At 39.4% G+C, this 23861-nt stretch overlaps 1 protein-coding gene across 11 annotated transcripts in view; it reads left to right on the top strand.

The window, feature by feature from the left end:
* LOC126268066 (centrobin) overlaps positions 1 to 23861 on the top strand; it is a 245520-nt gene that overhangs the window by 210443 nt on the left and 11216 nt on the right. For all 11 annotated transcript variants that reach the window (XM_049973525.1, XM_049973550.1, XM_049973505.1 and 8 more), the window contains one exon: positions 23661 to 23789. In XM_049973525.1, coding sequence (XP_049829482.1) covers positions 23661 to 23789 — 129 coding nt within the window. The remainder of the gene's footprint in view (positions 1 to 23660; positions 23790 to 23861) is intronic.

Raw genomic sequence — 23861 nt, forward strand, 5'->3', positions numbered from 1 at the left:
GAGGAAAAATTAAGAGTTGAAGTCAATGGAAGTGAAACAGATGATGAAATCATGGTTGAATTAAAATCATTGGAATCCAGAAATGAATCCCTCGTACAAACAAACATTGCTCTTGATAATTTAGGTTTAACACCAATAAAGCTTCATGGCTTGTCAGAACAAAGTAAAGGGTCTTATTTTAAAAAGAAGGTTAGCAGTATTGAAAAGACTGCAAAAAAGGCGGTTTCAAAAGCATTAAAATATGATGCACCAAGTTCTGATGATGACGAATAAGATACAAGTGGGGTTGAGAAAGCAAATGATTTTGATATAATGATTTTTAGTATGAAAGAGAATATTTCATCTGTTGGGAGGTCTAGAAAAATCCAGATTCTGACCTTGGCTCCAGATTCTTGGAGTCAAAATAAAGTGATGTAAGAATTTAATGTAAGTGAGTACATGGTGCGACAAGCTAGAAAGCTAAAATCTGAAAAGGGTATTTTGGAAACTCCTGGTCCAAAAAAAGGTAAAACTCTTTCTGAAAATACAGTAAGACTTGTGACAGATTTTTATGAAAAGGATGAAAGTTCCAGAGTGCTACCTGGAACAAAAGACAAAGTAAGTGTTCCAAAAAATGTGTACATGCAAAAAAGACTCATTTTGTGTAACTTGAGAGAACTCTATTATTCTTTCAAGTGGGAGAATTCCGAGGTAGAAGTAGGATTTACAAAATTTTGTTTCTTGAGACCTAAATGGTGTATCCTTGCTGGTGTTGCAGGTGCACACACTGTATGTGTATGCAGTATCCACCAGAACGTTAAACTATTACTGGATGCTGTGAAAATTGAAGAATCTTATAAAGACGTAATTAAGATGCTTGTGTGCAAGACGGAAAACCAAACCTGCATGCTACATCATTGCGACAACTGTCCTGCAAATACTGCCCTAACTGAGTACTAAGCTGAAAAACTAAGTGAAGAATATATTAAAAACAAGGATTCCAAGACTTACCAAGCGGGAAAGCGCCAGTAGATAGGCAAAATAAATAAAACACACACACAGAATTTCTAGCTTTCGCAACTGACGGTTGCTTCTTCAGGAAAGAGGGAAGGAGAGGGAAAGATGAAAGGATGTGGGTTTTAAGGGAGAGGGTAAGGAGTTATTCCAATCCCGGGAGCAGAAAGACTTACCTTAGGGGAAAAAAGGACAGGTGTACACTCGCGTGCATACACACACACACACACACACACACACACACACACACACACACACACACACACACACACACACACACACATCCGCACATACACAGGCACAAGCAGACATTTGTAAAGGCAAAGAGTTTGGGCAGAGATGTCAGTCGAGGCGGAAGTACAGAGGGAAAGAAGTTGTTGAAAGACAGGTGAGGTATTAGCGGTGGCAACTTGAAATTAGCAGAGGTTGAGGCCTGGCGGATATCGAGAAGAGAGGATATACTGAAGGGCAAGTTCCCATCTCCAGAGTTCGGATAGGTTGGTGTTGGTGGGAAGTATCCAGATAACCCGGACGGTGTAACACTGTGCCAAGATGTGCTGGCCGTGCACCAAGGCATGTTTAGCCACAGGGTGATCCTCATTACCAACAAACACTGTCTGCCTGTGTCCATTCATGCGAATGGACAGTTTGTTGCGGGTCATTCCCACATAGAAAGTGTCACAGTGTAGGCAGGTCAGTTGGTAAATCATGTGGATGCTTCACACGTGGCTCTGCCTCTGATCGTGTACACCTTCCGGGTTACAGGACTGGAGTAGGTGGTGGTGGGAGGGTGCATAGGACAGGTTTTACACCGCGGGCGGTTACAAGGGTAGGAGCCAGAGGGTAGGGAAGGTGGTTTGGGGATTTCATAGGGATGAACCAAGAGGTTACGAAGGTTAGGTGGACGGCGGAAAGATACTCTTGGTGGAGTGGGGAGAATTTCATGAAGGATGGATCTCATTTCGGGGCAGGATTTTAGGAAGTCGTATCCCTGCTGGAGAGCCACATTCAGAGTCTGATCCAGTCCCGGGAAGTATCCTGTCACAAGTGGGGCACTTTTAAGGTTCTTCTGTGAGAGGTTCTGGGTTTGAGGGGATGAGGAAGTGGCTCTGGTTATTTGCTTCTGTACCAGGTCGGGAGGTCAACGTCAAGAAAAGTGGCATGGGATTTGGAGTAGGACCAGGTGAATCTGATGAAACCAAAGGAGTTGAGGTTGGAGAGGAAATTCAGGAGTTGTTCTTCACTGTGAGTCCAGATCATGAAGATGTCGTCCATAAATCTGTACCAAACTTTGGGTTGGCAGGCTTGGGTAACCAAGAAGGCTTACTCTAAGCGACCCATAAATAGGTTGGCATACGAGGGGGCCATCCTGGTACCCATGGCTGTTCCCTTTAATTGTTGGTATGTCTGGCCTTCAAAAGTGAAGAAGTTGTGGCTCAGGATGAAGCTGGCTAAGATGACAAGGAAAGAGGTTTTAGGTAGGGTGGCAGGTGATCGGCGTGAAAGGAAGTGCTCCATTGCAGCGAGGCCCTGGACGTGCGGGATATTTGTGTATAGGGAAGTGGCATCAATGGTTACAAGGATGGTTTCCGGGGGTAACAGACTGGGTAAGGATTCCAGACCCCCCACCCAAAACAGCAATTATTGTGATGGATTTCAGTGAAAATTATTCCTTTGTTATACAAAATGAGATCCAAAGTTACCACTGGAATAGAGGTGGTTGTACTCTACACCCAATTGGAGTTTTTCTAAGAAATGAGGAAAACAATGTTTTTGTTTCCAACCACTGTTTTATTAGTGATGACCAAGAACATGACACTGGTTTTGTTAACTTTGTACAAAAAGAAATTACCAAGTGGCTGTCATTACATCATACTGACATTGACTCAGTTCACTACTTTACAGATGGTTGTGCTGGGAAGTACAAATAGAAACAGTTTTAAAAATCTGACTGAAAACTTGAGAGACTTTAATTTGAAGGCCCAACACACACTTTTTTTTTTTTTTTTTTTTTTTTTTTTTTTTTTTTTTTTTTTTTTTTTTTTTTGGAAGTCAATTTGTGATGGCCTAGGAGGAACTATAATGACAGCAATCAATGTGTACAAGTTTTGTGAAAAAAAATATTGAAAACATTCATTTTCACTTTATTGACAAAAAAGAAGCTGATTTGCTATGGATAAAACTAGAAAAACGTTTTTCAGCAACCCAAACCATTCCTGGAACAAGAAGTTTTCATAACTTCAAACCACTTCCAAAAAACAACCTTGAAATTAGAAGGACTACAGATAGTGTAAAACCCTCCTTAGTCTTTTCTTTCCATTCTTCTTCTGATTGGGTTCGTGTTGAACCATCCATAAATAGCTATGTGGCTGCAAATTATGATGGTAACCGGTACTTTGGACTGGTAAAAACAATACTCAATGATGAAGAAGATGCAGAAATTCTATTTATACATCCTTTAGGACCAGCTGCATCATTTTATTGGCCTGAAAGAGAAGATTCTTGCTTAGTGCCTTTGGAGCACATAGTCTGTGTAGTGGACGCACCTCAATCAAGTGGCACTGGAAGAATATATTACTTCAAAAAAGTCTGTATCAAAAGAACTGAAAGCTCTTGGATGAAGTGGAAAAACAGTTTGAATCAGCATTAATGTTTATTAAAAATACAAAATTACTCAAAAAATTCAATATTTCAGGCAATCAGTTTGTTTATACACAAGTGTCTTAGGTACACTATCTTTGTACATAATTCTAATGTAATCTACTATAATTAATAAACATGTTAAAAAGCCATCATTATTTTTATTTTATCAAGTAGCCTATATGTTTAAGAGTAAATTAAAAAAAAAAAAGTTTGAGCATTCTACTATGTCTGAGACTCTAGATATTGCAGTTCCTATAAAACAAAACATCCGTTAAAAAAAAGAAAAAGATACATATATTTTTTTCATAGAAAATATTAATTTATTTTAATAGTATTTTTATCTTCAAATATGTATAATAAATAAACTTGCTGCAAAAAGTCATGATGGTATCTAAAAGAGTTTTTAAGATAAGCAATTTTAATGTTTTGAATACAAATTAAATTTACCATTTCCGAAGGTTCGGAAAACACAAAACATAAAAACTTTAAAAATTTATAAAAAAACTATAAGAGATACAGCAAAAAAAATTGCTGGTGTTGTCAGGATGGTATTACAACCATTTGAGCCAAATTTCATGAAAATCTAAGGAGATGGGTGTAAAATTTATTTTTTATTGGGTGATTTGATATGGAATGACCCTTTGATGAATTCTGGCATAGAGTAGAAGCATTGTGGAGTGACATACCATTACTGTACTATACCCACACAGTTAGTAGAATGATGTGTTATTTGCTATCCCTATTGGCATTACAATTTTATGCCAGTGGTGTAATTGAAAAATTGTGCACATGAACAAAGAGAAAAAGTAGAAGTATAAAAGAAGTTCAATATGGAAAAGTATCATGACTGTATGCTACCTTCCTATATCTAGATTTTAAAACCAATGTTCAATCAAAGAGATTTTTTCTCATTCAGAGTTTTTTTTCACGCCAAATTTTGGTTGAGAAAATGCAGAGTTTGTTGTGGGACATTGTGGAATGTTCCTGCTTCAGCCCCTATAGTTTCATTAAGTTCTAGTATATATATATATATATATATATATATATATATATATATATATATATATATATATATATATATATATATATATATATATATATATATATATATATATAAACTTCAGAATGGTGTCTGTAATGGAGATACATTCCAAGCAATGATTGTTACTTAGTTTCTTTTGGTGGAAAACCAGGCACCTGCAGAATGTCTACAGAGACCTGGCAGTGAACAAAGTGGTGAGCCATTGGGTAGGCACCTGTCACCATCACAACATGCTCGCGCAAAACTGTCCGATCTCCTATGTGCTGGCCGGCTCACAAAGCTGTGACTCCTTTAATGTTGGAATGTGCAGGTACCTCTCCTCTAAAGAAAAAGTCCAAAGCTGCACCCTCAGCCACTTAAGTCATGATGATGGTCTTCTGGGACTCTGAAGGAGTTATTTTATTTGATATCCTTCCTCATGGTACAACAATCAACTCTAAAGTATTTTGTGCAACCCACAGGAAATTGAAGAAAAGAGTTCAGCATGTTCATCACCACAAAAATGCAAACGAACTTCTCCTTCTCCATGACAATGCAAGGGCTCACCTGAGAAGAGCTTAAAAAATTTCATTGTTCATTGGACTGCTCTTGCTCACCCACCCTACAACCCGGATCTTGCACCTTCTGACTTCCATCTGTGTGGCCTAATGAAGGATGAATCCTGTGGGAAGCAATACTTGTGTGATGGGGAACTTATTGATGCAGCAAGATGTTGTCTTCACTGTTGACCAGAATAGTGGCACCATGCAGGTTTATAGGCCATCCCAGTAAAGTGGCAAAAGACTGTCACATTGAACGGAGATTATGTTGAAAAATAGAGTTTTGTAACCAAACGTGTGTGGAATATATGGTGTATTGGAATCCTGAATGAAACCAACCCACTTTCAGAAAAAAGTTTTGCATTGTATATTGAACACCTCTCACAGGTAGCAAATGTATTTAAGCTCCTTATACAGTTTTATGCTTTTCAGCTATCGCTGTCATTGGAATTGATGACAAAAAGGAATATGCCCCCAATCACAATATAATACCTATTTATATTACATTTTATACTTGGCAGATCGATTACAATTCAAACTGTGTATCACACTAGGAATTGCACTAATCTGTACTATAAAAGGAGATTCCAGTGTCAAAACCATATGTTCGTGTGAGGCAGCTGTTAATACACATCATGCAACTGTTGATGAAGTGCTTTACTGCAGACAGCCCACACTGCGCACAGCATGATGAGTCAAAATATGCTGCACTCATGACCAAATGTATTACAGATGACACAGAGGTTGACTCACTATTGGAAGACACTATTACTTGCAGACTTGATGGCTTTCCTGGCACATGAGCAGTATGCGAACCTTCCAGATCCTCCAAGATGTGATCTTAGGGCATGATATCTGCATTGTCATGTTTTCCTTGATTGGGTCTAACTCATTCTTTTCATTATGAACGTAATTTCTGAGAGCTTTCCTGTCATATGTATGCACCCTGACTGTAACTGGTACAGTCTGAGAAGCAATTGTTTTCTGTGAAAACTGGACACTTCCTTTGATGACTCTTTTATTTTATTTGAATTTTAGTTGAGGATGTCTGTACTGGGTAGATGAGCCACTCTAAGGGAAACAAGCACATACTTCCTCCTAAAATTGGTTGTAGCAAATCACTGTACAGTAAAACCAATCTTTGGGTTGAGAACTAATTATGTTTATGATTTTTATAAACGATTTTTTGTTCCTTGTTTTGGTATTTGTTTATTTGCCTTCAAATGAGTGAATATTTATTTATTTATTTTTTACAGTATTTCTGCCTTGCCCTGTATAGGAATATCGAGTAATGTGAATGAGAGATATTCAAAAGATATTAGATGTAACATATGCTGCCCAGAGTATATACACTGGTGTCCAGAATTAAAGCACTAGCATTCTATCTCTAATTTGGACATAATCATACGAACTGTCAACAAATGTCCCTTCGATCGTGTTTTGCAGGGAAGATAGCATTCCAGTCAACTGAAGATGACGCCAATGGTGACATCAGGGCACCTATCAAATGGGGTATTGTTTGCCGGGGAGTACCACATCCACAGTCACTGTGTACACTTATCACAGATGTTGCAGTGTGGCACAGATAAGATGCCTATGAGACTGCTGTGGGTGTCCATAGGAAGAATGGAAGCAGGACAGTCACAAACTGATGTGGCCAGATGGCTTAATGTGAATTGTTACGTTGTTTCTCAGATGTAGCGGCAGTTTATAGAGACCAAAACTGTATCCTGAAGACGAGGACAAGGGCCGTCAATGTGTGACATCAGAAATAGACAACCGTTAATTGGTTGTAAGGGCACGATGGTACCGCCTTAGTACTGCACTACAACTGGCATCTGACCTCGCAGCTTCCCTGGATGTGTTGTATTGAGGCAAACAGTGTACAGAAGGCTTCAGCAGGGTAGTCGTTATTGCCACAGATCTGCTGTATGTGTACCTGCAATATGTCTTCACAGAAGGGAACGTGTAGAGTAGAGTCGTCAACATGCTACAAGGATGGTCAAACAGTGGGCTAATGTTTCGAGGAAGATCCCTTATTGTGTAAGCAGGGATCATGTTGACCACTCAAACAACTTTTAATGAAATTTTGCAGGTGAATTAGTAAGGTTTAACTGCTGTCGGGTATCGTGACGAAATCTTGGGACATCTATGTGCGGTTATTGAGAGATACTGTGTGCCCAGACTTCGTACTGATGGACGATAATGCTCGACCTCATAGAGCATGGGTGCCTGATGTTTCCTCAGAAATGGAAGATACTGCATGGCCTGTTTGCTCTCCCAATTTGAATCCTATAGAGCATGTCTAGAATGCGCTAAGGGAACGGGGTGCACGTCAGCATCCAGTAAGCACTCTCCCATACCTGTGAGCTGCTGTTCAGTAAGAAATTGATGGCAACATTGACAATGTGCCCTATCATTGTCAGGCCTGTATTGCTGCCATAGGTGGTCACATCCCATACTGAGATGTGTGTGCAAATCAGTTAAGTTGGAAAAGGCGAAGAACATTTTTGTCTACTGTTGTGTGTGTTGTAGTCGTTTACATTCTGTATTCATTACATTGGTTTTACTTTTTTATCACCTGTTTGTACTATTTTTCAGCAAAATAGATGCAACCTTACAAAATTCCCATTTGTTGCTTTAATTTTGGTCATCAGTTTATATAGAAATCATTTCCTGTATGAAATTGGTTTCTTTTCTTTTGAATAAACATTATATTTCATTACTGGTTAGCTAATTTCATTCCCTTGGACATTATCAAGTGATATTACACAAAACAATAATGTAGAATCATACTAAGTATGGGCAGAACTCACACATATGTGAATTTCTGTCTGACAGATGTGCCTATATCAACTATGGTAGTACTACATTCTTGTTAAGGAAGCCATTAGATGATGAACTGTTCACATTGGTGTGAAAATCATGAAATGTTGAAAGCATTATATATATATATATATATATATATATATATATATATATGAACAAAACACACAAACACACACACAGAATTACGGGCTTTCGCAACTGGCAGTTGCTTCATCAGGAAAGAGGGAAGGAGAGGGAAAAATGAAAGGATGTGGGTTTTAAGGGAGAGGGTAAGGAGTCATTCCAATCCCGGGAGCGGAAAGACTTCCTTTAGGGGAAAAAAAGGACAGGTGTACACTCGCACACACACACACATATCCATCCGCACATACACAGACACAAGCAGACATATTTAAAGGCAAAGAGTAAAGGGCAGAGGGCAGAGATGTCAGTCGAGGCGGAAGTACAGAGGCAAAGAAGTTGTTGAAAGACAGGTGAGGTATGAGCGGCGGCAACTTGAAATTAGCGGAGGTTGAGGCCTGGCGGATATCGAGAAGAGAGGATATACTGAAGGGCGAGTTCCCATCTCCGGAGTTCGGATAGGTTGGTGTTGGTGGGAAGTATCCAGATAACTCGGACGGTGTAACATTGTGCCAAGATGTGCTGGCCGTGCATCAAGGCATGTTTAGCCACAGGGTGATCCTCATTACCAACAAACACTGTCTGCCTGTGTCCATTCATGCGAATGGACAGTTTGTTGCTGGTCATTCCCACATAGAAAGCATCACAGTGCAGGCAGGTCAGTTGGTAAATCACGTGGGTGCTTTCACATGTGGCTCTCCCTTTGATCGTGTACACCTTCCGGGTTACAGGACTGGAGTAGGTGGTGGTGGGAGGGTGCATAGGACAGGTTTTACACCGGGGGCGGTTGCAAGGGTAGGAGCCAGAGGGTGGGGAGGTGGTTTGGGGATTTCATAGGGATGAACCAAGAGGTTACGAAGGTTAGGTGGACGGCGGAAAGACACTCTTGGTGGAGTGGGGAGGATTTCATGAAGGATGGATCTCATTTCGGGGCAGGATTTTAGGAAGTCGTATCCCTGCTGGAGAGCCACATTCAAGGTCTGATCCAGTCCCGGGAAGTATTCTGTTACAAGTGGGGCACTTTTGGGGTTCTTCTGTGAGAGGTTCTGGGTTTGAGGGGATGAGGAAGTGGCTCTGGTTATCTGCTTCTGTACCAGGTTGGGAGGGTAGTTGCGGGATGCGAAAGCTGTTTTCAGGTTGTTGGTGTAATGGTCGAGGGATTCAGGACTGGAGCAGATTCGTTTGCCACGAAGGCCTAGGCTGTAGGGAAGGGACCGTTTGATATGGAATGGGTGGCAGCTGTCATAATGGAGGTATTGTTGCTTGTTGGTGGGTTTGATGTGGACGGATGTGTGCAGCTGGCCATTGGACAGATGGAGGTCAACATCTAGGAAAGTGGCATGGGATTTGGAGTAGGACCAGGTGAATCTGATGGAACCAAAGGAGTTGAGGTTGGAGAGGAAATTCTGGAGTTGTTCTTCACTGTGAGTCCAGATCATGAAGATGTCATCAATAAATCTGTACCAAACTTTAGGTTGGCAGGCTTGGGTAACCAAGAAGGCTTCCTCTAAGCGACCCATAAATAGGTTGGCATACGAGGGGGCCATCCTGGTACCCATGGCTGTTCCCTTTAATTGTTGGTATGTCTGGCCTTCAAAAGTGAAGAAGTTGTGGGTCAGGATGAAGCTGGCTAAGGTGACGAGGAAAGAGGTTTTAGGTAGGGTGGCAGGTGATCGGCGTGAAAGGAAGTGCTCCATTGCAGCGAGGCCCTGGACGTGCGGGATATTTGTGTATAGGGAAGTGGCATCAATGGTTACCAGGATGGTTTCTGGGGGTAACAGACTGGGTACGGATTCCAGGCGTTCGAGAAAGTGGTTGGTGTCTTTGATGAAGGATATGAGACTGCATGTAATGGGTTGAAGGTGTTGATCTACGTAGGCAGAGATACGTTCTGTGGGGGCTTGGTAACCAGCTACAATGGGGCGGCCAGGATGTTTGGGTTTGTGAATTTTAGGAAGTGGTAGAAGGTAGGAGTGCGAGGTGACGGTGGGGTGAGGAGTTTGATGGAGTCAAACCCTTGCAACCGCCCCCGGTGTAAAACCTGTCCTATGCACCCTCCCACCACCACCTACTCCAGTCCTGTAACCCGGAAGGTGTACACGATCAAAGGGAGAGCCACATGTGAAAGCACCCACGTGATTTACCAACTGACCTGCCTGCACTGTGATGCTTTCTATGTGGGAATGACCAGCAACAAACTGTCCATTCGCATGAATGGACACAGGCAGACAGTGTTTGTTGGTAATGAGGATCACCCTGTGGCTAAACATGCCTTGATGCACGGCCAGCACATCTTGGCACAATGTTACACCGTCCGAGTTATCTGGATACTTCCCACCAACACCAACCTATCCGAACTCCGGAGATGGGAACTCGCCCTTCAGTATATCCTCTCTTCTCGATATCCGCCAGGCCTCAACCTCCGCTAATTTCAAGTTGCCGCCGCTCATACCTCACCTGTCTTTCAACAACTTCTTTGCCTCTGTACTTCCGCCTCGACTGACATCTCTGCCCTCTGCCCTTTACTCTTTGCCTTTAAATATGTCTGCTTGTGTCTGTGTATGTGCGGATGGATATGTGTGTGTGTGTGTGTGCGAGTGTACACCTGCCCTTTTTTTCCCCTAAGGGAAGTCTTTCCGCTCCCGGGATTGGAATGACTCCTTACCCTCTCCCTTAAAACCCACACCCTTTCATTTTTCCCTCTCCTTCCTTCCTTCCTTCCTGACGAAGCAACTGCCAGTTGCGAAAGCTTGTAATTCTGTGTGTGTGTTTGTGTGTTTTGTTCATGTGCCTGTCTGCCGGCGCTTATATATATATATATATATATATATATATATATATATATATATATATATATATATTCCAAGACTTACCAAGCGAGGGAAAACGCCGGCAGACAGGCACAAGAACAAAACACACAAACAAACACACACAGAATTACTAACTTTCGCAACCGATGGTTGCTTCTTCAGGAAGGAGAGGGAAAGACGAAAGGATGTGGGTTTTAAGGGAGAGGGTAAGGAGTCATTCCAATCCCGGGAGCGGAGAGACTTCCCTTAGGGGGGAAAAAAGGACAGGTGTACACTCGCGCACGCACACGCACGCACACACACACACGCACGCACACACACACACACACACTTTCACTTGTAGTGTCATTTCTGATATGTTAAGAGAACTCTTTTTGGCACTTTGTTCAGTTATTGTTACTGCCTTTAAAGTTTTCATTGAAAACTCTGGTTGTCTTCTTTTGGTGTGTGTGGGTGTGTGGGCGTGCGCGCGAGTGTACACCTGTCCTTTTTTTCCCCCTAAGGGAAGTCTTTCCGCTCCCGGGATTGGAATGACTCCTTACCCTCTCCCTTAAAACCCACATCTTTTCGTCTTTCCCTCTCCTTCCTGAAGAAGCAACCATCGGTTGCGAAAGCTAGTAATTCTGTGTGTGTGTGTTTGTGTGTTTTGTTCTTGTGCCTGTCTGCCGGCGTTTTCCCGCTTGGTAAGTCTTGGAATCTTTGTTTTTAATATATTTTTCCCATGTGGAAGTTTCTTTCTATTTTATTGACATCATCATTATATATATATATTCACGCTTTATAAAGCCGAAAGAGGGAAAATTAGTTAACCACTAATTTAATTAAATTGTTTGTTTCTTTCACTTGTAGTGTCATTTCTGATATGTTAAGAGAACTCTTTTTGGCACTTTGTGCAGTTATTGTTACTGCCTTTAAAGTTTTCATTGAAAACTCTGGTTGTCTTCTTTTGGCTATACATATATTAAATTAAATGTAGGCGATAAATATTGTTTTCTTCTTAGGGACTTGCTTTTATGGCATTTATGCTTTTGAATTTGTCAGTAATGGATTCGTTGGTTTTCTAGACTATACAATCAATATATGTAGTAGTGGTGGTGGTGGTGGTGGTTGTGGTGGATTTTTTTTTATTGTTACAGTTAATTGAATTTCCAAATCAAAACAGTTTATTAAATGTGATAATCAAAGGTCCTTGGTATTCATATGATCATGTGTAATATATACTATGGAGTACCTTCCTCATCAGTAGTCAGAATTTAGAATTTATTAAATTTTGTTTATTTTTGTAAAGACTGCAAGCAACCAGTTTTATTGTGGCTATGTTCAACATGTGTGTTAGGAATGGATAATAATGTGGAACATTCCATTATTTTTGTGAAGACTATTTATTTAGGAACTGTGAATAATGTTCACCATGTTTGTAGCAGTCCAGAAGTCACAAATTCTCCTAAATGGTGCCAAATGAAAAGCACATCCTGAATGTGATGCACACGTTATTAATTTCAGGTATGACATAAAACTACCTCATTCTGGTTGGTGTAGTGACATTTGTGTGCTGTTCATACTGCATTGTGTGGTACAAAGGACATGCTCTACACTCATATTCTAAATGGCTACAGTTTGAAAACCAGTATAGTAGAAGAAATACATCTAATTTTTTACCCACTACTGAAGGCCATTAAAATATGACACAAAGAGAACTGCTGTTAAATGAATGTGTATCAAGTACCCTCTACTGCAGATTGGGGCTGTTAAATTATATGCTCACCACGTTGACCTCAGATCTTATTCAACTTAAAAGAAAAAGAAAACAATCTTCAGACTTTTTAAACCTTTGTATGGTCTGCAGTGTTTCACATAGGTGTAGAACCACCATTATAAAACAAAAACTGATGGATAAACAGAAATTTAAAGTCAAGTAGTATGAAATGGGAGATGGGGGAAACCTGAGGCTATATTACTAACATGGCAATCATTTTGCAAGCTACCATCTTTGGTGCAACATGTTACTTACCATATAGCAGAGATGCTGAGTCACAATACGCACAACAAAAAGATTCACACAATTATAGCTTTCGGCCATTAAGGCCTTTGTCAGCAGTAGACACACACACATACACACACGCACACACACACACTCATGCAAATGCAACTTGCACACACGTCTGCATTCTCTGAGAGCTGAAACCAGTGTGGTTTCATACACAGTCGCCTTCACATGTTCTACAGAGAGAAATCTAATGGATTTAAATCTGGAGAATATGGTGGCCATTCCACTGGACCTCTGTGAACATCTATGATGTTGCAATAGGAGAGCCCCATATTCCACACAAGACCATCACTTTTGATGCTCCGACTACCTTTGATGGATCCATCCTGTGCTGGTTGACACCTGACTATTATCTGTGATTTTCTTCAATTACATCACCATTCACATAGAGATCATCTGTGAAAAGTATGTCACTGGGAGAGTGATGGTTTTTACTCAGCTGTCTCAATGCACTTGGCTTGTGTTAATGCCATCAGTTTTCATAGTGTCTTTAAGGGAGACACATCAATAATAACTCAGAACTGACTGAGGCTACTTTCAAATGAAAGGCATAATGGTTTTTATTATTTAATTTTCTATTTAATGTCACATAACCCCTTTTTCATTTGAAAAATCAAGATTTGCAGCCAACAAGGTGGCTTCCAAAATGGCTCAGGGATTTTTCACTCTCCCATCTCATACCACCTGATTTTTCAATTTTCGTTCATCCAGCAGTTTTTGTATTAGAAGGGTGGCTCCAAATGTACATACTACCTTGTATATGCCTGGTAGCCTGATACTCAACAACTTCCAACAAAAATCAACAATCAACATGCACTGATCTGCATGAATTTGTCTTTTTGTATTGATTTCCTCTCAGTGCAGCCAGCTATCAACTTCCAGCTTGCTATGCCATTTTCTGTCAGTTGCACACATGCCTTGTAAGTGCACAATCACCATAGAGCTTTGTATTAACCATGTCACTCCACCTTTGTCCAGGGAGACATTTTGCTGCTTGACAGCAGGACAACTACATTGTCTTTCTTAATGAAAGTTTATTAGTAATTGCTAAATAAAATGTTTGACAGTTCGTTGCGTTAAAGGAGAATTTCCTCAACCTTGCAATAAAAAATTCAGATTTTGTGCACTCTCGTTAAAATCTATATTTAGCTATCTATCATGAATATCCAACGAAGAGCATGATACAATTTAAAAATCCTCGTCAGATTGGTACCAATGTTGTGCCCCAAGTCATTGAGCCATCTACGTTCATTCATCTGGTAATTTGTTTCTCAGGAATTCTCTGTGCTTATTTTTTTCTTTTATTTTTTTTCTTGCCCAGTACAATGGCACCACCTTCCCACGACTCTTCTTCTCTCTCCAAACTATGTAAGTTGAATGAAGTTCACTCATAACAGATGATACAGTTTAGTCAGGGAGCTGATAAATAGGTGTGTGGCTCTAGGCTTTTCATTTGACGCCACTTTGGCGGAGTCAGACTGTATCGCTGCATTTTTGGTAACAAAGTTTTTGTTTCATTATACATGGCTGAGTGTACCACAATCCACCCCTTCTCTCCACAGAAAAATCAGTGGTGACTACCGGCAATGGAATTCCCAAGTCAGCAACCAACACTGCTTCCAGTAGACCACAAAAGTATTCTATAAGCAGACAAAAAATTTAAACATTACCCACAAATAAAAGTGGTGTATGAAACTTCTTCATTAGACATAGATTTTACTGCTGCTTTAAATAGCATAATCCCACTTAAAATAGGCTTCAGGGGCATTATTGTTTTGTTCACAGTTGTCTGACAGATAATTTCTTACATGAGGACAGCTGCGTGGGGTAGCCGCGTGGTCTGATGCCTCTTGTCCTAGTCTGGGAGGCTACCGCCATCGGAGGTTCGAGTCCTCCCTCGGGCATGGGTGTGTGTGTTGTCCTTAGCTTAAGTTAGTTTAAGTTTTTAACATAATTGTGGGAACTCCATAAACACAACATATTACCATGCGTAATGTGGTGTAGGAAACCAGTTGGCATTCAGAACAACCACATGTCTTGGAATGGATAAATACAGGTCCTGTATATTTTCAAGGTTCTTGTAGAATGGTGGCAAGTTCAGGTAACAGTGACTGGCTTGAACAAGGGCATTGTCATCTTGGAACACAGCATCACCATTGAAGAACAAACATTGTACCATGGGATATGCCTGATCACCCAAAATGGTCATATAATCCTTAGCAGTAATGTGACCTTGCCGAGTAACCACAGGGGCTCATAGAATCCAATGAACAGTCGTCAATGAACCCTCTGCCTGTTTCACTATTAGGACCTAAACTCGGCCAGGAGCTGGAAACAGTGTGAAACAAGGGTCATCTAACCAAATGACTTTCTTCCATTGCACCATAGTCCAGGTATTATGGCTTTTGCATGATGTTTTCCTGTTTTTGGTATTTGTCACTGATTAGTGGCTTTGTGTGAGTGTGACATTCAGTTCTGCAGTGATTTAGCAACTGTCTTCATCATAATTTTTTCCACAATCCTTTTCCATGACCGGTTGTGATGATCATCGAACACACTCTTTTGTATGCATTGTGACTTAGTGTGTGACGTTTTTCTGCTTTCCCTGTATGCTGTTTAAATATTCAATATGACTGTATGACTATGACTACAAACAATTTGCCTAAGTTCGACTGCAATGAGCTATGACATAATGCATTCACAACTACACGGAACAACTGTTCTGACCGTGGCTGACTCTTGCAACATACTGAGGACATTGCACAGGTGTCGTTCATAGTCAGAAAGAACAGCACAACCCACAGGCTTGGCTAGCATCTGCATTTATGTTCAACCATGCATTTCTCATGATGTTTTCACATTTTTATCCAACTCCAGTATCTTAAAATTATGTGGCTACATGCTGGCCTTTTACAGGTTTTTTGTAGACTACTTTTGTCTGTTGAGAAATTTATCCATAGTGTAGGAGGCTTTATTAAGGAGAAACAACTTAAATATTCATTCCAACATACTTCATCTGTTAATTAGCATGTAAGTTAGTTAATTCCTTTATTAGTTATTTGCTCATCCACACACATAATTTTTCAAACACACACACACACACACACACACACACACACACACACACACACACACACACACAGCTTGATCAGGATTATCAGTACTCACACGTACAGCCTTTCCACTGGTATAAATTCCATTATTATAGCCCTACCTTTTCAACTGAGTCGGCATCCCAACACAATGGAGAGAATGTTAATCTCAAAAAGATGAAAAGAGGTTAGCATTATCCTTCACAGTTCTTGTGCATACACTTTTCCAATAACACGCATTGCACTGTCCAAAGTATATTGAAGAATAACATATGTATTTTGTTATTAATTTGCATTGCATTTTATCATTCCACACTTTGTCTTACCTAAATAATCCTTTACATTTAGTATGTATTATTTAAGAAATAAACTTAAACTCCTTTTTTATGTTATGTTTAATTAGCTCTTCAATCTATTTGGGCAGTTTTTTGAACAGCTTGATTTTCTGATAGAATTTTTCATTTGTTTTGTAATATAAATTTAATTTAAAACTTCCTGGCAGATTAAACTGTGTCCTACCTTGGGACTTGAACATGGGACCTTTGTATTTTGTGGACACGTGCTCTACCGACTGAGCTGTCCATGCACACACAACTCACAACCCACCCTCCCAGCTTTACTTCTGCAAATACCTCTAGATTATACATATCAAATGAGTCTATCTATGATTATAGAGCAAAGAGATAAATTTATTTCCGGAACCAGAACAAAGAGGTAGAATGCCCCCCCCCCCCCCCCTCTCTCTCTCTCTCTCTCTCTCTCTCTCTCTCTCTCTCTCTCTCTCTCTCTCTCTCTCTCTCTCTCACACACACACACACACACACACACACACACACACACACACACACACTCTTTTCTCCCTCTCCCTCCCATTATTTGTCAAAATTTAAATCTGACTCATTTGTGTGAAATTAGTTAACAACTTTCTCAATAATGTCGTTTACTGTTGTTGTGTTTTTTTTTAAATGTGTCGTGTGTGTCTGCTTGGCTTGACAGCAACACAGTCAGGGTATGGAGTGATATTAAAGTATTTGCTTGCTTCTTGAATTGAGCTATTTGATCCTTCTTTTGTTATAGGATTTAGAAGGTGAGCATTAAAAATACTTGATCAATGTAATTGTTACAAGTCACAACAAAGTCATTCAGTTAAGTTGTGATAGTATCTTGTGCACTGACTAGTTATGTTGTCTCTCATTTCATAATATTTCATAAAGTTTTAATTCCATTATTAGTAACAAATAATTTCTCATGATATATTTATTTCTGGAACATTTTAATAAATGTCCTGAAAATAATAAATATTTATATACAATTTATTCAGGACCTTTATTAGTTCTTCCTTTCATGGACATTTCTTTTTTTCTTTTTGTATGGTATTTTAATCTCTTTAGTTATCCATGTTTTACTTTTTTTAGACTTTCTGGCTGACTTCTAGGGAAGCTAATTTCAAACATTGATACAAATTTTTCATGCAATATTAAAAGTTCACATTAATCTGTCTGCATATATGCAATATCTCATTCCATCTCTTCTTATCTTCTTTGTAAAATATTGCAGTGCATCTTAGAATCATTAATGAGCCTCTTGTTGTGTCTCAGGACTGTACAATGTGCTACATTTTTCAACCTCATTAACTGTGCCTGGGCATCCTGACTAGATAGTATATTAACGATAGGATAAACATTTTTACCTATTAATTGTTACTGCACACTATAGTTGGAAAAGTCACCACTGAAATCGGATTGGATTTGTCAGAAAAATTTTAAGTCATCCATATTGAAATCTCCACGAACTATAAAATGAGTCTAGTTAGTTAGTTAGTTATATTACTTGTTCCATGGATCATGAACACGATTCTTTCGTAATGATGTGGAACGTGTTCTCTTAAACATGTGAAAGTTTCCTAATTCACGATGATCATTACAATTATTATCTGAGAAATACTCTGCAGTAACAACGCACAACCACATGCTTCTAGTTTCAAGCTACACGGTCACTGTTTATTTCAATATTTGTTACTGTATGTTTATATTTTACTTACGTTTGATGTTGCTTATGATAAGGAATCTTACACCTAGCTTTTCCTGTAGTAGCTGGCTTGCACATTGCAATGAATGCACCATAGCAACAAACCCTTGTTCTTTCTTGGTTACAGCAACTTTAATGTTGCTTCTATGTTTCTGATTCACCATACTTCGATTTAAATCTGTTTCAGAGAAGTCAGAATGGTTGCTAATTGGAATTTCAAATGTGATTTTCAGCTTTTTCTTCTTTTGCTTTTTATTTGTTGCTCTGTCCCAATTCCCATTCTCTCTCTCCTCTGCCAATTTAATTCAAAATAAGCTCTTTCTAATTCTATTAAAGGTCACAAATCTTTCTTTCCTTGTCCAGCCTGCATAATCTGAAATTTCATGGAAGAGCCTCATCTGATACTTCATTAACTTCTCCACTAAGATCACCCCAGTGAAAAAATAACAGACAATTTTCACATTTTCCCAGGCTTCATAACTTACTGCAACATCTGCATACATGACACAAATTTTATAATATCAGGAAAACACCAACCTACATTTAAATTGCTGTTAAGAAAGAACTACTGAATACTAGACAAGAAACAGTACTTACCGTGCAATGAGCTGCACAACAAAACTTCAACTGACTATGTACATTCGAATGTAAATGCTGAAGATATTTCACCTTGCAAAAAAATGAAACAAATGAGAACTAACTAGCATATTGTTTGTAGCTAAAGTATTAAATATACAATTTGACAAAGTGTTAAACAAATATTGAAATTTATCAAAAAATAAAAAATAGCAAACAGTTGCTACTGACATCTCATATGGGAGCTGAACTGAGACAAACATACAAAAATAATACCGAGAGTGTAAATAATCTACTTATATTTATTAAGATAATTGCAGAAAAATATAGACCAGGTGCGAAGGAGACTGCATAGAAGATCCTTTTGTGACATGTTCTTAAGTAATGTTACTTTGTTTGAGATACTTGCCAGCTGTTGATTGATGCACTCAAAGTAATTCAGAGATATTCTGCTAGATTTTCTAACTAGCAGTTTGTTAGCACAAGATAGTCGCCAAGAGTCTCGGTAATCTTGCTTGGGATTCTTTGAAAACATTTTTCATAAAATGTAGTACAACTATAGAAACAAGATAAAGTTTAGATACATATGGAGGCATAAAAATATTAAATTTTTTCTCCACGCTCCATTCAAGCTGAAAGAGGAAACCAAGCGACAAATAACAGTACAAAATATCCTCTATCATGCATTTTGCAGTGATTTGCTGGGTATTGATGTAGATGCTTGATGCAGTGGCACCAAGTGTCTTGTTTTGTTCTGTTTGCATGTTGAGTAAAAAGTTAGTAAATGTTGATAGTGACTTCTTGTTACAAGCTGAAGAAAACTTGGATAGATAAATTTTCTTGATTGGTAATTTTAGGTGACAATTTGAATAGAATTTGTGATATTACTTTACAAAATAGAATATGCAATTTTTATTCTTTTAGTAGTGGTGAAATGGATTTTGCATATGTGACAAGCAGTTGTCTTCCATCATCACACGTATTTGTAACTAAATTATTTTACACTGTTTAGAAAGGAGGATGTATGACTCTAGCAGAAGTAGCCCCTGGTTACAAAACCTAGCAGTTTTTTGTCATTCTACATCTACATGTATGCTCTATGAGCCATCTATTGATACATGGTGGGGGATACTTTCTGTACCACTATGAATTTGTCTCTACCCTGTTCCATTTGCAAATTGTATGTGGGAGTAAATAATGTGTTGGTTCTTAGAACATATGCTCTTACATTTACAATAGTAAATGATGCTCAGTGTACCTCTTATAGTGTCTTCCATTGGATTTTGTTGAGCCTATCCATAATGCTCGTACACTTCCTAAATGATCGTGAAATGTGCTGCTCTTCATTGGGTCTTTCCTATCTCTCTTATTATTCCATTGTGGTAAGATATTCAGACTGAAGAGCAATATTGAGGAATCAATCAAACAAATGCTTTTGAGCCACTTGTTTTGTTAATGAATTACATTCCTATAATACTTTCCAGTGAGTCTCAGCCTAGCATCTGTATTTCCTACAGTTAGTTTTATGTGGACATTCCATTTCAGATGTACAGTTGTTACTATTCCAGCAATTTATTACCAGTACCAAAATGAAACAGTAAAGTGTGTCTTTACCTGTTTATGCACAATATGTTGTACATTTATTTCTGTTCAGGATCAACAGCCAAGCCAGTTGTCAATCCTCTACTAGTCTTCCTGCATTTTGCTACAGTCTTCTGTTATTGAAACCACCCTATAGACAGCAGCATCATCTGTAAACAACTCCACAAAGCTTCTGACATTATCCACTAGATCATTTATTATATGTATTGTAAACTCTAATGGCCCTATAGCATTTCCTTTGGGTACTTCTAAAATCATGATTACATATGTCAGTTTAGTCCTGTTGAGAACCTAACTGATTTATGTGCTAGGAAGTCGCATGTGTGGTTGGATACTCATTAAGCTCATATTTTGCTCACTAAATGACAGTGCAAAAGTGTATTGAATTTCTGTTTATTTCCATTTGCTGCCACTTGGTGAGTAGGTTTTCTCTACCCATGTTGTAAGTTTTTTCACATATGATTAAGATAAAGATAAATATTGAATTCAGTCTCTCATCATTGCAAGGCAACTGTTATAGATTAAATTATTTTGTCTTTTAGTCCATATTGTCCATCTTCATAAAATCTTGGACCTAACGTTCTGATGTAATTGAGTTATTCAGAAAGAAATAAACTGGACGCTGTAAAATGAAAACTGTTGAAGGAATCGTACTGCCATTGCCTGCAGAAGAAGGTATGTTCCCTATAAGAGTAGGGAGGCTCCTAACACGCTGCTAGGGACATGGGCGCATGCCCACATGAGGACAGAGTGGGCATGGGCATGTGCATGCGTCAACAGGTGTGACAGAGCAAGCACATGCATATGTTGACCATGCTGAAAACAGACATGTAGGCTTTAAAAGAAGAGCATTGGGGGAGGAGTAGTGTGTTTCCTTACAGTGAAAGGGGTGCAGAGAATGAAAATTCATCAAAGAATGGCACAACTGTATGGAGGCCACTGAATGTCCATTACAAGTCCAGTGCTCAATCTGACCTCCAGGACAATGGCTGCCACTATAACTAACTGGTCTGCAATAATGAGGGTATCCACTTGCTGGACAGTGGTATCGGTAATGTGGTGTGGCATTAAAGATCATATGTAATCAGCTAATGATGTGTTCTTCCTTGAATCACTTGTGCCACACCTTGACCATTGCAACGAACTTGCAGTGATGTTAGATGTAGATTCCATACATTACTTCTCAAGAATCTGAAGTCCTTGTGATGTTATCTACAGATCACTGATGTAGTGCTTTCATTATTGTATTTTTATATAGATTTCAGTAATTTTGTATTGTGAAATAGTTTATAATTTTCTTAGATTAACTTTAAGAAACTGCTTCTCACTCAGATTTTTCCTGATTAATCTTTCATCTTTTTCCATTAAGGTCCTATCTTTCTGTAATCTGTAACGTCTTGCCATTTCCTCTGCCAAAATCATGGTTCAGTTCTTGAGGTCAGTGAGAAGGAGCGGGCAGTAGGGTAGGGGTGGGGATAGCAAAGTGCTGCTTGTTGGACCATGCGCCAGGGACAGGGTAGGGCAGTTGGGTGCAGTTGGAAGTTTTGGGGGGGGGGGGGGGGGATGTGGTAGCAGATAAGTAGTGGAGGGTGGAAAAAAGACTTGTGGGTGTGTTGGGTAGAATAGAAAACTGGAGTGGGAGCAAGTAAGGGGATAGGTGGATGAAAGATAGGAACTAATAACTGTTGAGGTCTGGGTGTTATGGGAATGTAAGATAAATTACAGGGACAATTCCCACCTGTCCAATTCAGAAAAGCTGATGTTGGTAGGCGATATCCAGGTGCCACAGACTGGAGTAGAGATGAATGGGGTACTGTATAGAGTTGGTGGGTGGTGGAATGCCGTTGTGGGAGGGGTGGGAAGGATAGTGGGTAGGATATTCCTCATTTCAGGGCATCACAAGAGACAGTCGAAACCCTGGTGAAAAAAGTGATTTAGTTACTCCAGTCCTGGGTGGTACCGAGTCGTCAGAGGAGTGTTCCTTGGCGGCTGGTATATTTTGAGAGGGATTGCTCATCACTACAGATGGTCGGCTAGGCTGTGCGGAAAAGGTGGCAGAAGTCGAAGTGGAGGTACTGCTGATGGTTGGTAGGTTTAATATGGACAGTGGTACTCGTGTAACTGTCATTGAGTAAGGTGACTTATTGGGTCGAAGAGGACCAGGTAAAGCAAATGGGAGAAAAGATGTTAAAGTTTTGGAGGAATTTGGATAAGGTTCAGATCATGAAGATGTCATCAGGGTTTGGGATTCTAGGTGGTTAGGATGGAATTCCTTTAGACAGTCTATGAATAGGTTGGCATCGGATGGTGGCAAGTGGGTGGCCATTTCTGTCCTGTAGATTTGCTTGTAGATGATGCATTCGAAGGTGGAGTAATTGTGGGTAAGGTCATGATGACTAGGAAGGAGGTTGTAGGTTTGAAATCATCTGGGCGGTGGTAGTTTTCAATAGTGGTAAAGCCATGGGAATTAGGAATGTTAGTGTAGAGGGAGGTGGCATCAATAGTGCGAGGCACTGATTGGTAGAGAAACTGGAATTATGGGAACTCAGTGGAGGAAATGGTCAGTGTCTTTTTCTATAGGAGGAGAGGTTATGAGAATTTCTTCCCTGCTTACATTGGTTGAATTATTCCTACATTCTTTGGTTAGATGTAATATTATCCATTGGTTGGCTATACTATTAATTCTGTAAAACCTTAGTTTGTATTGGAGAAACTTGTGATCCAGACACTCAAATGCCTTAGGCTGTGGGACATACCAACAGCTGCTATTTTTTTTATTTAATGCATGTAAAATTTTGTTTGTTTTGCACTGCCCAAAACAGATCCAGCATAACGTGAACATAACACGATCAGGGTGATGACTTTGTGTCATCAACAGATTTCCATGAGACTTCCATGTTTTTCCAGGATGAAATGTCAAATTTACTTGAATCAGTTTTTGTTGTTAGTGAGAGGATTTTTTTATGGCTGCAATTGATGCATTTTAAGTTTTCACATCACTTGTTCCCATTTCACTTAGAAATTACAATTTTTTCAACAGTTCTGTACATTATAAGTTCTTGCTACCCCTGGAAATTCTTTCATTACCATCGTCCATCTCTTTCCGAGCCAGGCCAATTAATTGTGCAATAACCTCAAGTGTATGAGAAATTCTCACTGGTGCTTGTGTCAAGACACGTCTCCACCCTGATCATAAAAGCATGAAATTCTGTTCAATACTCATATGTATAAATGAAGTATTAGATCATTACAACAGTATAGAGCTACACAACCCATTCGGAAATCCAGAAAAAATGTGATACAAGGAATGTAAGATTACCTCTATTTTATGTATTTCAGCTTTTGGATAGATCACCAGGAAATCCTATACAAGAAGTTGCACAAGAATCAGCAGAGAGGGATATTGACAAAGAAATGGAACATCCAGTCAGCTCTGTTCCTGTATGGGAACCAGTTGGCACTGATCAGGTTGATTTTTTGTCATTTAATTGTAATTTGTACAGTTGTGGCGAATGTTGCATGTTTGGCAAGCTTCACATG

This window comes from Schistocerca gregaria, chromosome 1, assembly GCF_023897955.1.
Source record: "Schistocerca gregaria isolate iqSchGreg1 chromosome 1, iqSchGreg1.2, whole genome shotgun sequence".
Taxonomy (NCBI): Eukaryota; Metazoa; Arthropoda; class Insecta; order Orthoptera; family Acrididae; genus Schistocerca; species Schistocerca gregaria.